Below are 16,133 nucleotides of genomic sequence, written 5' to 3'. Positions count from 1 at the left end.
CAGTTGGCGGCCGGTCACAAGTGGAGTCCCCCAGGGCTCAGTTTTGGGACCGGTCTTGTTTAAGATATTTGTCGATGATCTGGATGAGAGGATCGAGTGCACCCTCAGCAAGTTTGCAGACGACACGAAGTTGGGCGGGAGTGTTGATCTGCTGGAGGGCAGGAAGGCTCTGCAGAGGGATCTGGACAGGCTGGATGGATGGGCTGAGGGCAATTGTATGAGGTTCAACAAGGCCAAGTGCCGGGTCCTGCACTTGGGTCACAACAACCCCATGCAACGCTACAGGCTTGGGGACGAGTGGCTGGAAAGCTGCCCCACAGAAAAGGACCTGGGGGTGTTGATTGACAGCTGGCTGAAGATGAGCCAGCAGTGTGCCCAGGTGGCCAAGAAGGCCAACACCATCCTGGCCTGGATCAGAAACAGTGTGGGCAGCAGGAGTAGGGAGGGGATCGTGCCCCTGTACTCAGCGCTGGTGAGGCCGCACCTCGAATGCTGTGTTCAGTGTTGGGCCCCTCACTCCAAGAAGGACATTGAGGTGCTGGAGCGTGTCCAGAGAAGGGCGACGGAGCTGGTGAGGGGTCTGGAGCACAAGTCTGCTGAGGAGCGGCTGAGGGAGCTGGGGTTGTTCAGTCTGGAGAAGAGGAGGCTGAGGGGAGACCTTCTCGCTCTCTACAACTACCTGAAAGGGGGTTGTGGTGAGGTGGGTGTTGGTCTCTTCTCCCAAGTGACAAGCGACAGGACAAGAGGAAATGGCCTCAAGTTGCACGAGGGGAGGTTCAGGCTGGATATTAGGAAAAATGTCTTTACTGAGAGAGCGGTGAAGCATTGGAACAGGCTGCCCAGGGAGGTGGTGGAGTCCCCATCCCTGGAGGTGTTCAAGGAACGTGTGGACGTGGCACTGCGGGACATGGTTTAATGGGCGTAGTGGGGTTGGGGTGATGGTTGGACTTGATGATCTTGCAGGTCTTTTCCAACCTTAATGATTCTGTGATTCTGTGAACTAAAGGCTGGTAGAAGTGATCCTATCACTTTCTATCCATGAATTGCATGTGATTTTCTGTTAGTTAATAGGGTGCTAAATTTGTTGTGAAAGTTTGCTTCAGTTTTGATCTCTTGCGTATTAACGAGGTAGAGAGAAACTCGGGAGATCCACTTCTGAAATCTCTCCCTCCACCACCACATGTTTTCTTTCCACTGTGGACGTCACTGTATCTTTTTACAGAGTTGTGAAGTAGAGCACCTACGTATATGTTTCAAAGCTCTGGAGGAATTATGAAGCTATGCTACAACCCGAGCTGGAGCACATGTATTATTTTAGTTGGTTGAGGTAAACACCTTACCTAACGCTTAACATGGTAATACTTAAATACGGACATTTGCCCATAGGTTTGCAGGGGAACACAGACATTCGAGCATTGACACGACTCTAACTCACCCAGGCAGCGGTGCTCCTGTTCTGTGTGTGCAAGAGAGTGTCACACGGCACTGGTTAGGGCTAGGTTCTGTCCTCACCAAGCTCGGTGTAAACTCCTAGTCGTAAGACATTGTAGAACTAAGGCTTCAGGAATATTACGGTTTTCCAAATGTGAATACGTGTATCTGTAAAATTGGATATGAAGTAAAACATCAATTGTGCCTCATTCTCACTTGAATATGGACTTTTCATGCATTCAGTATTCTCTCCTGAAGAGCCCTTAGTAGCAAAAAGTTGCTACGTGCCTTCTCTTGGCTATGATATTTTAAAAGAAGAGAAAAGGATGGATAGAAGACCCGCTGTACCAGGAACTTTCAGGCTGTTCTGTGTCTAAGTGAGTTGGAAGATGATTCTCCTGCCCCGGTTGGTTCCTTGTTGCCCTGGCAGATTGGTAGATGGAACTCCATATCCAAGTACACCCCAAACTTGATAAATACGAGCTGGATTACAAAGCCCTACAGTGAACTTGTTTAGGGGAGCCTGGCCTGTCTTGGCTGAAGTGTTAGAGGGAAGAATCGTGGGAGCAGCTTTGCTAGCAGCTAAGAGTCAGGGTAGGTTTTGGTAGGGAGACAGCAAGCTGGGATTTATAACTTCTGCAGACGCTGCTACTTGCGAGGGGCACATCTGTCTGGACTCTTGGTGTTACACCACACAGGGGAACAGATCATTATTTTTACGGGACACAGTATACAGAACAAAAGTCAAATGTACAGCCAAACAAATAGCTGTGTTCAGTAGAAATAATGATGAATCTCTTCTGTAGAGAGTCAACGCCAAAAAAGATTTTTTTAATTATTTTTTTAATAGTTACTGCAGGAATAGAAACACAGTAACATAGAGACATTTGTATTCACAAGGCATGAATCTTTGCTTTCCACATTAGGAATCATTCTAGAGCCAGAGGCCAAAAGATTATGCAAATTTTGGTTCTCATCCAAGACATCCAAACATGTGTTTTACTGTAGCTTCTAAAAGCAACTACTGTGTCAGTAGGAATTACCATGGTGGAGCAGTCCAACGATCAGTGTAGTTCATTGTCCTGTCTTTTCCGCAGTACCCCGGAGCCTATAGAACTGTTACGCTCTGCCTTAGAATAGGTTAGAGAATTTCTTATGATTCCTCTCCATGGCTTGGGGAACGAAAATACCATCACAAATCTGCTTAAAATGCATTCAGGTCTCCCGCTGATCAGTCTGTCTATTCATATTCTTATTTGTGGCTGTTTGAATGGTGAACAATCACGTGGAAGAAAGTTTCATAAGCTAATTAAAAGCAACGTAAAATGTAGTAGTTTTATGACAGATTAGCTAATCAAGTTTTCTGATGCTTATATCACCATTAAAAATAGGCACAATTAAAGTCTTTCTATCCCAAATAGATCCATGTCATTCTTCCAAAGTATGTCCTGATACCTTTATGTCACAGATTACTCACTGATTTACATTTCATATAGTTGTAGTTTCTACTCATTGATCCTCACGCTCGTTAATGCTCCCGTTCAAGGAGGAGCCCAGGAGAGAAATCGCTGAGCTGCATGAATGCGCGTCAGATCCGTGAGCCATGCGTTTTCGGTAGTACTGGTCCTCGGAGGAGCATATAGTTGATGTACAGCTGTCTCAGCTGTTTAAAACAACCCGGTCCTTGAAACCAGTAGTTCTTCTATTCTGCTGAGATCACTTTTAAGCAGATACTGTATTATTATATTACAGTTCAATGCCAGGAGTTGCGCCTTGGGAAAGGCTACCAAATGATTTTTCATTTGACTCCCTTAGCCTGCCTTTGATTCTAGTCTCAAGAGGGGTAAGTTGTTATCCCCCCTGGTATTTCTAAGCCCATGTGTGGTCCACGTGTCTAGTTTTACTTTGGTGTTGGAAACTAGCAGTTTACCTATTAGGTTTTTGATTATTATTTTTTTCCCAGAGCTGTCATATAAAAGATAGTAAATCAGTGTACAGACAAAATGCAGATGAATTTATCTGGGGCAAAACTGATCTCCCTTCCGTTGTCCCTTCCATGATCTTTCTGGTCTCTGAAGCTCTACTACAGAGGACTTTAACCTCTGAAGTGTGTAAGCCTACTAGCCGTAAGCCTAGTTCCCTTACTCAGTTTTTGGAAAGTTTGAGGATGATCATCTTGCTGAGAGACACGATTTTTTTACAGAAATGACTTTTTATTTATTTATTTTTACAGGCATTATTTTTTTCTCGATTGTCCCCATTTATTTCCTTGAGAGGAAAGAAATTATTCCTTCTGTTTCTGGACTAGCGCAGAAGTTGTCTCAATGCCACCTCGGTGCCACGCTGTGTGAGATGGCCTGTACTATACCTGCGCCACATTTTTGCTCCGAAGCTGTGGCAAGACTGGGAGATTGAAAAGGTGTGAGATGCAGCCTGCTGCCTGGGACAACGCAAGTTTGCGATGTGAGGCAGATCGGGTAATCCGTCAGCAGGTTCACCCTCTTCAGTGTCAGAGGAAGGCGAATAAGCAGGACCGATCTGCAAAGCCTGGTCTATCCAAGCTGTGCTTTAATTGCTGTCGCGCCCACTGCCTATGCTTCCGTTGACAGCAGGCTGTGCTGGAAAACTGACCTTCTGGTGACTGTCGTGACCTTGGGAAAATGATGTAGAATTAAATGCGGGCCTGTGTCTTAGCTTCTGTATCGCGTCTAGGCTGTGCTGGATTCTGGGATGGTCTCATCTGAGGACTGCCTCTTTGAGAAAGATGGGATAGCAAGCTCTGCAACGTGCCCAGGACTAGCAGGAGCCGAAGATGGTAAAAGAAGCAGTAAGGGGGATGTCAAAGGAAAGAGTTGCGTGGCTTGAGTTTTCACTGGGAAAGGGCAATGACGCATCGTTGGATGCAATGAATTTGCTCGTTGAGATCATTCTGCGGCCGGAGAGAAGACCTTTTTGTCTTTTGAGAAGCAATTGCTTCCCCCTGCTGGCTTTCATACAGCTGCAGCTAAATTGGGCTGCCCAAAACGCTCTTGGCACTTGTTTTCATAGGGATAACTATTACGTGTCATTGTTTGGGATTGATCTGTTTGTCTGGGATAGAAAAATTCCTTAAAACTGAATGAATGGGTAAATGGGAAGTGTTTCCTTTTTTCAAAACTCCACCTTTCAAATGACTGGTTATACTGTCTGCATTGCCGGGCAGCGCCAGGGAACCAGGGAAACAAGGATTGTGCGGAGAAGCTCAAGGAAGAAGAATAATCTCAGGGTGGTCTGTCCTGGCAACAAATCAAGCGCTAGTCCCACTGGATCTATCCTCGTTACAACTCCAAACTTTTAGTCGGGGTGGTTAAACACCCCATTTTAAGCCATTATTTTTCTGTTCCCCTTCATCTTCTCTACTGCGGTTGGTTGAGAGGAAATGAAAATTGTATCTAGTTTTGCAAGATTTTCTGTGTAATTGCCCATCCTGGGAGATGCCAGATGGCATTGGCTGTCTTGGAAGCTTAGCCAAATGTTTTGCCGTTATCCCTCCAGCGAGGCAGAAAATAGTGGAGTTTGTTTACTTGGCTGGAGATTATTTGCCTTTATGGATAGCCTGCCCTGTGCCATTGAATCCTGTGCTTGGTGAAGCTCATATTCTGCTGGTAGGTGTGTATGACTTGGTCCAGAATGAAGAAGAATCCCTTCTTAGCAGTGAAATGACCCTGAAACCACTCAGAAACGTTGGGGAGAAAAGGAGAGGTAGTCACAGAAGTTCAAGATTGATTTTACCTGACTATGAAACCTGAATTCAGTCAGAAGCGTGGTAAGATATGGCTCACGTTTACGGGTTGCCTGTTGTGAGAAATGCTGTAACAGCTTCTTCATGTGTTTGAGAACACGTTGTAGGGGTGTGTGCGCATATGGTATGTGTTTCATCAAACCTTTCAAAAGCTTTTGCAGTAACCATTTTGCCTCTGTAGTAAGTCATATATTACATCTTTGTTGGATTTTGCTAAATATTTTAGCTGTGAGCGGAAAAGTTAGTGGTATAGTCATTGATAATCAGTAAATAAAAAAATAGTAGAAAGAAAAACTGAAGAAAAAAGAAGGCATTGCTAGCTACAAGATAAGTAAGCCATGGAAGAGAGGGGGAAGTGACTATAATCTAGAGGATGCGCGGAAAAACGGAGGCGTGTCCTTGGCTGTTTGACCATTTGCCAACAAGTCATTGACTGTAGTCAACACAGCGTGTACAAGGTGATCTTGACCTTATGAAGGATTCAGTAAAATTTGGTAGTTTGGCGCACTGTATATAGGCAGTGGGAAGTTTCCTGGTCTGGATCAAAGTATCTTTTGAAGCTGGTAGGGTTCTGTTGATTTTGGGAGCTGTCCAGAATTTCCATAAAAGCGTACCCCTAATGACAGGCTGAAGAGTATTGCAGCTATTCGAGACCCTGCAATGAAACGTGATAGCCAGATGAGATTTCAGAAGAGTCCTTTTAAACTGATACATTTCTATATTTATATGTGCAGCCAATCAGCTAGAGTTTTAAACTGTATTGTGGGTCCTCAAAGAAAATTTCTTTTCAAACAGCAGTGGTAATTTAAGTTTGAAGTTGTACCAGCAGTTGAATTGTGGAAGTTGTCAGGGTTATCCATTTTTGTACACAGAGCAGGAAAGGCTATATAGTACTGCGCATTTCGGTAGGTGACGTGGCATGCATACGGTAAACATAGACCTCACTCACAACATGTTTTTCTGCTAGTGCTTTGCATTACGTTATTGTTCATACGTTTATACACTGCACGCTACCAGGTTATATGCTAGTTTATATGCTGTAGCAGTGTGCAATAGAGAATGATTTTATCACTTCGCGGCTTGCTCTGGTAAGAAAATAAGTGACTGATTATTCAGGTTACATGGAGGTTTAGTCGTAAAATTTATTTTAAAATGGTGGAAGTACTCCTGAAGCAATGGATATGTCTGTGTGACCAAGGAAGTGGAGGGAGAGGCGTGTTCAACTTACTGCTTTCTAGTTATAAAAACCAAACACGCCAAAAGCTTTGTCTTGAATTTCAGTTATTAGTTATTTACTCGTTTTTGGCACCCATGGTGTGTATTACCTACAGCCTTTAAAATCCTAAGAAAGGATTGACTAAAAAGAAGCTGAAAATACCATGAAGTTTCCTCATTTTCTCTTAAGTAAAGACAAGAACTAGTGGAACTGGGACGCGGCACTTAGGCGAGGTGCACCTTACCCCATCAGATGTACTTTAAAATTTGCCAGAACAGCTCATTTCCAGAAATTCTGGAAGGAAACGTGCCACTTGCATGCTCATATGTGTCCTAACTGTTCCCGGATTTTGATAATACAGCCTCACTATATGGAAAGTTCTAAGGCCTCTTCCATTCGAACACAATTTATTTGGTTTGGGAATATTTGTCATGTGTGTAGCCAAAATAGAGAGGGTTTATCAGCTTTCCAGCTCTTACCCTTCATCTAAATAAGCTTTTCTGTGCATTTTTTTGTATAGTAAGTGTAAATTCAGGGCAGGAAGATGAGTGGATACTCTTTCTCTTATGGAGTTACTGATGCATGATATTAAATTGAACTCCCGATTTTCTATATAAGAAGATATATCTGAACGTAAAGGAAATATTTTTATTTAGGTTACTTAGTATAGTAATAGCTGTCTTTTTCTAAAAACCTGCCCTGGAAGGAAGGGGTGCTGCCCCCTCTAGATGTCTCTGTTTCTCTCCATTACGTACAGAGAGCTTGGGTGACTGTCACACTGGAGCTTAATTCTGAGACAGCTAAATTTAGGTGAGAAAAATTCTATGGCTAAGGTTCACGGGGGGAGAACATTTTGAACTTTTTAATGCATAGTTACCACTACTGAACAAATGGAACTACAAAAGACACACACGAAATTCTCATAAAGCAAAATCATTGCAACTCCGGCTTTTATTCATACTCCCGGGACTCTGATACTGGAATAAATTGAGAATATTTTTCAGTATTGTTGTAAGAGAGTCACTTGAGAGGAATTTACTTTTGCAGGTTTATTCAGAAATTCAAGCTCTGTCTTCTCGGAAGTCTTATTGAATGTTTTCTTTAATCTTAATGCAGTTACCAAGAAGAGCCCAAAAGACGACCAGTCCTTCTCTGTCAGTAGGGAGTTGGAAGAGGTAGCAGTGAGTCTGTATGAAGAGTTGGCCATAACCTGGCCATAACCAGTGTTTTGAAGGCAAAACATAAGGCGATGGTGCTCTCTTATCCTATTGTTGGTATAGTTTTCTGCAGTATGGACATCATAAGTGAGGAAAAAAGGCAGGAAGGTACCGGATTGACTGCTCTGCTTTCTTTGTTCCAGAATTCCAGCAGTGCTTCGAAGAACTCCTCCGTCAGTTGTGACAAAGGATCACGGCAAGTATTTCTTTCAGATGTTGTGTAGTAGTGTCACGTAATGCTGTGGTGAGTTTAGGTTTTGTTATTTGTGGTTGTGATTTCTGTGAGTTCAGTCTTCTGCAAGACATGTCCTGCTGCGCAACAACTATTATTACAATCCCTGTCTGAGAAAACAACTGGGCATATTTGCTGAGCTTACTTTTGACTTAATGAATGTAATCTTCTGATTATCCTATTGAGAAGGACAAGGTAAGGTGCCTGGTTGTGCCCTCAGCCCGGAAAAGGAGGAGAAGTTAGAGTAAACGGTATCGATAGACTAACCTGTGAGATTAATTGCATTACATTGGTGTCTGTTGCAGTTCGGGGACTGGTTTTGGATTCGCTTCAGTGTTACTCAGAGCAGATTTCAAGCTGGTATCTATCTGCAGTGTTTTACAGATTACTGGTCAATCTACCAATTTGTAAAGCATTTGCAGAATTCTACAGAAAGAGAGATTTGTGCAGGCATAAGTACCTGCGTGTTTTCTATTTAACTCTCAATTTCGTTGCACTGGTGTTTGTCGAAGTTGCTTGTGTTCATTTTACTGCTTTTCTACGTTACTGGTTGCAGAGATTTTTTTTCCACTGTAGTTCTGATGTGAAGAACTCTGATGTTTGGCTGGCTCCATTTGTGTACTGAACTGAATAATTTGAGCTCTGTAGGCATTGAGTAAGTTGTAAGGAAAATATTGGAAACGTCAGATGCTTGACTGTATGTGTCCAAGTTGCAGTTTCTTCCCATTGATACGCAATGTTTGTTCTCGACTGCTTTGCTCTGAACTGCCACATCTTATTTCTTCACAGAAGTGCAGACTTTGATCACATTATGGAGGAAGGCTATGAACTTGACCTCACTTACATCACAGAGCGGATCATCGCTGTATCCTTCCCTGCTAGCTGTTCTGAGGAAACTTACCTCCACAATCTACAAGATGTAACCCGAATGCTCAAATCCAAACATGGGGATAATTACTTGGTACGTGTAGGATCAGTCTTTTGTGATACATCTTCTTCTGTCCTGCAGGAAGACCGCTTGTAGGTCTACATACACCATTACAAACTAAAAGTCACTCACTTAAAGCGTCTTTGGTCCACCTTCACAGCTTTGCGAGCAAGAGCAAGATTTTCAGTAGTGGTTTTAAGCTGTTAGTGAAGGACAGATATTAAAAGCTGGTGGCACTGCAGTCTCTGATGTGATAGCACATAGTCAAATGCTGTAGAATAATTGCACTCACTGTTTTCATTGTCCAAAGCATGCTTTGAAAAGATACACACCCTGCAACGTGGAGCGTGTTCTTTTTTTCTAGCAGCCAGCTACAGCTGGGTCCTTGGCTGGGTACCTGATGGTCTTTCCCCATCATGTCTTGGCTGTCTCTACTATAGATTGTGAAACAACATACAAAAGTAGGGTTGCTCTTTGTGTGTTCTGTCCAGCTCTTTCTCATTAACTTGATTTAGAAGCATTTTTTTCCTGCTGTTTAGTTTTCTATAGGAAATTAAGTTGTAAGCAAATCTATAATGAGTTCCATGTACAGGATTTTTAATTTTTTTTAAATGATGACCGAAACTGTTGATCTCCTGTGCTGTTTTCTGGCCAGTGCATCTAAACCCTATGGCATGCATTGTCTCAGCTTGTTCTATGAAGATGAATTTAAAACAGGGCCAATATTTTATTTACTTTTCTCTTGTACTGTCTTTTTAGTTAGCGTGTGTAAACTATTAGAATCAAATCCACGGCTCCAGGAGCATGGACATGACTCATAGTGGAAATTAGTTTCTGGAGAGATTCTACCTAACTATTTAAATACATTACATTTTGCTCATAAACTGAGGTGTCGTAGATGCATTATGAACCAGCTATTGTCCTCAAGATGTACTTACAACACTTGTAATGTGGTCTGATGTCCTCAGCATGCCGCCTTCTTGCTCTTGGCTTCCCTTCCATCAGGCGTGGGTAGCTTGTAAGGCACAGGATAGTAATAGTTTGAAGGTGACCTGTATGTAGAGCTTTACTGGTTCAAATTCACCCGTTCTTGGCGGCCTTTCCCACGCGACAGCATTGTTTTGGCATTTGTGACATGAGCTTGTAGTCTCAGTCCACTATCTCACTAAATCCCTGTTGTATTACGAAAATCTGAGATGTGGTGAGTCTTGTTTAGGGTGCCCGCTCTCTAAGTGGGATTGCAGTCAGTTTCTCTTGCAAAGTTTGGATCTGTGGGGTTTTTTGTTTTAGTTTTGTTGTATTAATTTATTTGTATTCTAATGAGTACTTAGGAAATCGGCTGGCTTGGTCAAAAGAAAGTTTGATGCAATCTGCTCCAAGTATGTTCCTGCAAATTTGCAAGATAACCTGGCAAACCACAGCCAGCTTGTAGATCCAGAGAGCTCATTTTTAAACCATCTGTTCTTTCTTGTGTTTCAAAGACCCCTTTCAGTCTGCTCAAGAGGCAGGTGTATAGCAGCAAAAACCAAAAAACAAACCAAAAAACCCCAACCCCCCCAAAAAAGGTACGCAAGTGAACAGTTCTGCTGAAGTTGATGAGAACAGTTTTACTCTTTCACTGGGTCAGGGTCTCAGCTAGCAGAACATGTACTACAAATCAGCATTTGTCATTTCTTATCTTAGCTGTTCTCCCTCCAGATTTCCATATATGTTAAATATATAGTTGATAGTGAGGACAGAGAAGGGGAATGATACACCCAAAGAATTGGGTGAGTGTGTTGTTGCCTGTTTGAGTCTGTTTCTTACGAAGAGTACGAACAAAAAAATCATAAGTATCTCATTTACTCTTAACAGTAGAGGATTATACTTTGACAGTCTAAAACCAGAGTCCTTTATGGAGAGATGGAAGCCTGTCCATAGCTTAGAGTAATTTTTTCTCTGCTCTGTTGACCTAAAAAAAAAAGCTTCCCAGAAGGCTTTGCTTCCTAGAAGAAACGTGACTTTTCTCCAACAAAGGAAAACTTCAAAACTGAATTTTTGTAGGATCTGTATAGTGCTTTCATCAGTTTATTCTGTTTGTATGTGTGTGGCCTTGGTCAGCAAGAGGGAAGTCGCATTATGTTGATAATGACGTTGAAGATGACGTTAACTCCAGAAGAACCCAGTGATGTGTCAAAATTCATGTAGAGTTGTAAAAGCCTGTTCTTTAAATGCTGATAGCCTTCAGAAATTGGCTGTTACAACAAGCAAGCTTTTATATCAAAAATAGCAAAAGACTTTTTCAATCATAGAATAGAATCAGAGAATCATGTAGGTTGGAAAAGACCTTTAAGATCATCAAGTCCAACCGTAAACCGAACCCTGCTAAGCCCACCGCTAAACCATGTCCCTAAGCGTCATATCCTGACGTCTTTTAAATACCTCCAGGGATGGGGACTCCGCCACCTCCCTGGGCAGCCTTTTCCAGTGTCTGACAACCCTTTCGGTGATGAAATTTTTCCTAATATCCGGTCTAAACCTCCTCTGGCGCAACTTGAGGCTGTTCCTTCCTGTCCTTAAGTTATTATTTTATATTAAACATGAATTGTGAATCTCTGGATTAGACAGAGAAAAGAAAGAAATGAGAGATAAAAGATTCCATAATACATTTGTTAAAAAACAGTTTTTAAAGTGGCCAAGAAGCAGTAGTGGATTGATACTTTTGCTTTCGTGCAGCCTGTTTTCATTGACAGATTCTTTCTGCCACAAATGTTTATTTGAAAACCCAAACCTTTCATAGTAAGGAGATTTAAAAGATAAAATGAAGCATCCTTTTATTCCCTAATAAAATTGTCTCTTGGTTGCAAAGGAATGCATACATTATTGCAAGATTCAAAGGCTTGATTCCAAGTGAATGCTGTTTTACACCAGTACTTTCAAAATACACACAGTGCAAACGTCTGTCAGAAGGCAAAAACCGGTTTAAATGACACAATTTCAACTGAAAAACTCAGTTTGCAAAAATAAATTCACCACTATGGTACCGTTTTGATCAACTTCATCAGTAATGTATTTGTCATGCTGTTTGGACTAAAACGTTTGCCATGCGTTGCACTTGCAGGAGGGGAGCAATGCTCAATTGTTCAGATATTTTGAGCTTTTGACCAAAAAAAACCCAGCCATTATAAGCTTGTCTGTATACTTGTCTGATTTTATGCCCTTTTCCTAAAACCGAATGTTTTGGTGTTTAAAGTAGATAAGTATGTATAGTTTTTTCAGAGTCTCTAACAGGTTTTATTGCCATGTTTATTACTTACGGTTGTCAAAGCAGTTCTCTTGATGTTGAGTCAGAGCGGCCATAAATGAGCGAGTTGCCTTATTTTTGTCTGCTGCTGTATTAGTGTGCTCCAGTTTCGGTCACTGTGGATACAAAAATGTAAGGCAATCAATTTTTTTGAGGAGTAAACGATTCTAAACTAGCTCACTAGTTCGAGACGTGTCTACATAGGGGCAGACGGAGCAGCTGATGAACTCGTTAAGTCAAAGGCGTTAGGAATCTGGCAGGAAATACGATTGTTTAAATTCATGGTTAGTTTTTTAAAAAAAGTGAAACAAACCCCAAACCCACTGCCACAATTCATAAAAAGATTTTAGTGGTTACACTGCGGTCGTAGCATATTTGTTACTAGGTTAGACTAATGGATCTGCTGTGCATTTTCTTGGTCTCGCGTATGTAAATGATGTGGTAATGCCTGTGTATTGCTGTTGCTTTACTAGTTGGAACTATTTGTTCATTTTAGCTTATCTCATGTTTTGCCCACCTTCCTCTTTGCCCTTCCCTTTGCTCACCACAAGGCTCCCACTGTTTTCAACAAGCAAGTTTGGTCCCACCTGGTAGAAGAGTTTTGCCTGGCTGCTCTCCCAGTCTCTTCTTAATGGAACGGGCTGGGGGCTGGTGAATTGTTCCCCAGTCGGTACTTTGCGTCGTGTGACCACAGTCCATCTTTCATCTTCCGAAATTGCCAGCTGCATGCTCTTTGTTTCTGCTCTTTGGTGTGAGGTTTGGTATTTCTGGGCATCTGATTAAGGAGCAGACCAAATCTAAGACCCTTTAGTACCTTCATAAAGGTCTCTTCTCCAGCTAAAAGGTCACCTTATTTTTGTTCTACAGTGTTGCTGAGCATTCAGCAGAGTGAGAGAAATAATACTGTCTTCGTAGTACGCGTTACTTCCCAGTTCAGGATTAAATCATATGAGAAGGGGGATGTTTCCTCTCTGCTCTGTATAGGGAGGAAGGTTGGGTTCACAGAATCACTAAGGTTGGAAAAGAGCTGTAAGATCATCAAGTCCAACCATCACCCCAACCCCACCATGCCCACTAAACCATGTCCCACAATGCCACGTCCACATGTTCCTTGAACACCTCCAGGGATGGTGACTCCACCATCTCCCTGGGCAGCCTGTTCCAGTGTTTCCTCTTATTCTATCACTAGTCACTTGGGAGAAGAGACCAACACCCACCTCTCTGCAACTTCCTTTCAGGTAGTTGTAGAGAGCGATGAGGTCTCCCCTCAGCCTCCTCTTCTCCAGACTGAACAACCCCAGCTCCCTCAGCCGCTCCTCATCAGACTTGTGCTCCAGACCCCTCACCAGCTCCGTCACCCTTCTCTGGACACGCTCCAGCACCTCAATGTCCTTCTTGTAGCGAGAGGCCCAAAACTGAACACAGTATTTGAGGTGCGGCCTCACCAGTGCCGAGTACAGGGGCACGATCCCCTCCCTACTCCTGCTGCCCACACTATTTCTGATACAGGCCAGGATGCCGTTGGCCGCCTTGGCCACCTGGGCACACTGCTGGCTCATCTTCAGCCGGCTGTTTTATCGTACTTAATTTTTATTCTTAAATGAGGTCCTAAAATTTAGCGCAAAATCATTGAAGTTTCATAGAACGGAAGGCTAATGCTCCTTTTTCTTGTACCAAAATATAAGTAAGTAGACATAGGCTATGCCAAAAAGGGGCTAAAAAGGATCCAGTTGATCTTCCACTGACATCTCGTTATAGCATACGCTTCTTTTCAAAGCCTTCGGGGACCTCTTGTTTTTTTGTTGTATGCGAAATGTTGGTTCCTGTACCTTCTGGTCTCTATTCTGCGCTGGTAGGTCTCCTGGAGTATCTCAGTTTGATCTCTACTCCGTAGCTTGACGAGAGCTTGGGTACAACAGCGTCTCCGAGTCTGGCAGCTGATCCGGAAGGGATAAATACCATCATGAACAGGGCCGTATCCTGACACACAGGAATTGTCAACTGCTCTTACATGTAAATACAACAAGAAGGATGAATAAAAAAAAGTTATCAGCAAATAGCACTCTTTTTTCTGTGGAAAATTTTAGGTAATTGATCTCTTAACATAGCTTTAACACTCATTTTAAGAAAACTGTACGGAGAAATACAACTCTCCACTAAATTGTTTTGGAAATATTAAGACTGGTGGAAAATTAGAGAAATTTTTGTGAGACATTTGTATAAGAAGCTTCTGGTTCAATCCTGTTAAATTACAGTTGGTATTTCTGGAAGGATAACCATAGTCTTAATTGTAAATGTCGATAGAGCTTCCTGATCCAAAATAATATGGACAGTGCACATCAGAATTTTTGATTGCCGTTTACCTCTTCAGCAGTGATCTGTTTAAAATGCAAACAATATATTGGAATAAAGACCATGTTCCTCATAACATAAAGATGTTTTATGCTTTCTTTTGGGATTGGAGGTCAATGAAACTGGTGTATACCCTTTATGGTCAACATCACGTGTGATTCCAGAACCTTATGCAGCTTAAAATAGAAGCTGTTTTCTTGGGTACCTTGTTAATTCGGGGGTTTCTTCTTTCTCTGGATGAATTTCTTGTTCAAAAAGTTTTTTCCTAAAGATGGTATCATGTCTTCCTGCTTCCACCGTGTCCATGGTGGGGTTGCACGTTCAACGTATTTAAGTAGCACATCAGCGAGCAGCAGGCACCAGCTTCTAGAAGCTTCTGTAGCCCATTCAGTTCTTGGCTTCTTTGCTGAGACTGCTGATGAGAGTGCTGGTTAATGCCAAACGGGACGATACGCTTTAGAAAAGGGTTCTTAAATTGTCCTAAACTGTATTATGGACATCTCTCGTATTTACTATTTCTCATATTTATGGTCTGTTTATCCCATTCTGGCAGTGCAATGAGACTTAAAATTTAATTTTAAAGACTTAAATTTAAAATTTAAAATTAGTGTGAATGTCACCTGTACTTAACTCATTGTGATGGGAAACAGCCACGCTAGGAAAGAGAATCTGCCTCTAGCGTTGTTTCAGTTGTTGCGTATTGATATTTCAGCTTTTTGTTACTGGTACTGATTTAAAGTACTTCCTAAAGAAAGAGTCAGATATGCTTGTATACATGGCTTTATTTTTATTGTTCTTTATGTTCACGTAGCAGTCTCTCTCTTTAACTGTTCCTTATTAACCACGAAGTGTATGAGAACTTACTAACGGGTTAGCAGAAGAGTTGGAAGATCTCACAGGCTAAGCTCTACTTAAATAGCTATGCTGTATCTTCCCTGTGAAGTTTTGACAGACCAATATTTTCGTGCCAGGCACACACATTCAAATATTTCAGACTGTATCATCCTCCCAGACTTCCCTTTGTTAATTCTTCTGCCGTGCAGTTATTTTGCGTGGTGCCCAGGTCTCTCGATACACTAAAATAAAACTGTGTGAAATAACTAAAATGTAGCAGAATTTTAATTGTCCTTTTTCAAAATGTGCATTTAGTTTCATCGTATAATAACCGAATTCCTGAAATACGTTCGCTAGTGCTATCTGACTTCAAATGTTAATTCAGTTTAGTAAAACAGTAGGTAAACCTGTAATTTATCTTGTAATTGTCGTGTGTTTCAAATACAGCTATTTACTACAGAATTTGATTGCTACATGAATTATGATGGTTGATATTTTTTTCTTTCTTTCTGAACAGGTGTTAAACCTCTCTGAAAAGAGATATGACCTTGCCAAGCTTAACCCAAAGGTATCGGTCGTCTTCCATAACATACCTCTCTTTCTAGTGTTAAATACAAGTCAAATGGCCTGATAAGCCCCGAAGCTATGCAAGCGTTGATACACACAGTAAGAGACCAACTTTTGGAAGATGATAAAAAACCCCACATGCATCCCTTCTCATTTTTTCCTGAGTTCTTTTGTGTCCGTTAGCTTTACATAGCCGTTCCTGTTGTTTTCTTCGACTTTGCATGCAGGACCTGAAGCCCGTAGTGACTGCTGAAAAATTCCTATACGAATTTTACTCCGAGTATACTTTCTT

General features: G+C 41.9%; 1 protein-coding gene across 1 annotated transcript in view; it reads left to right on the top strand.

The window, feature by feature from the left end:
• The window catches only part of TNS3 (tensin 3), a 242,445-nt gene that overhangs the window by 109,139 nt on the left and 117,173 nt on the right, over positions 1–16,133 (top strand). The window contains exons 6-8 of the mRNA XM_059819048.1: positions 7,789–7,841; positions 8,667–8,838; positions 15,792–15,842. Coding sequence (XP_059675031.1) covers positions 7,789–7,841; positions 8,667–8,838; positions 15,792–15,842 — 276 coding nt within the window. The remainder of the gene's footprint in view (positions 1–7,788; positions 7,842–8,666; positions 8,839–15,791; positions 15,843–16,133) is intronic.

The sequence above is a fragment of the Gavia stellata genome, chromosome 6, assembly GCF_030936135.1.
Source record: "Gavia stellata isolate bGavSte3 chromosome 6, bGavSte3.hap2, whole genome shotgun sequence".
NCBI classification, from domain to species: domain Eukaryota; kingdom Metazoa; phylum Chordata; class Aves; order Gaviiformes; family Gaviidae; genus Gavia; species Gavia stellata.
Note: the sequence above shows the minus strand (reverse complement) of the source record. Positions and strands in the feature narration are given on the sequence as shown.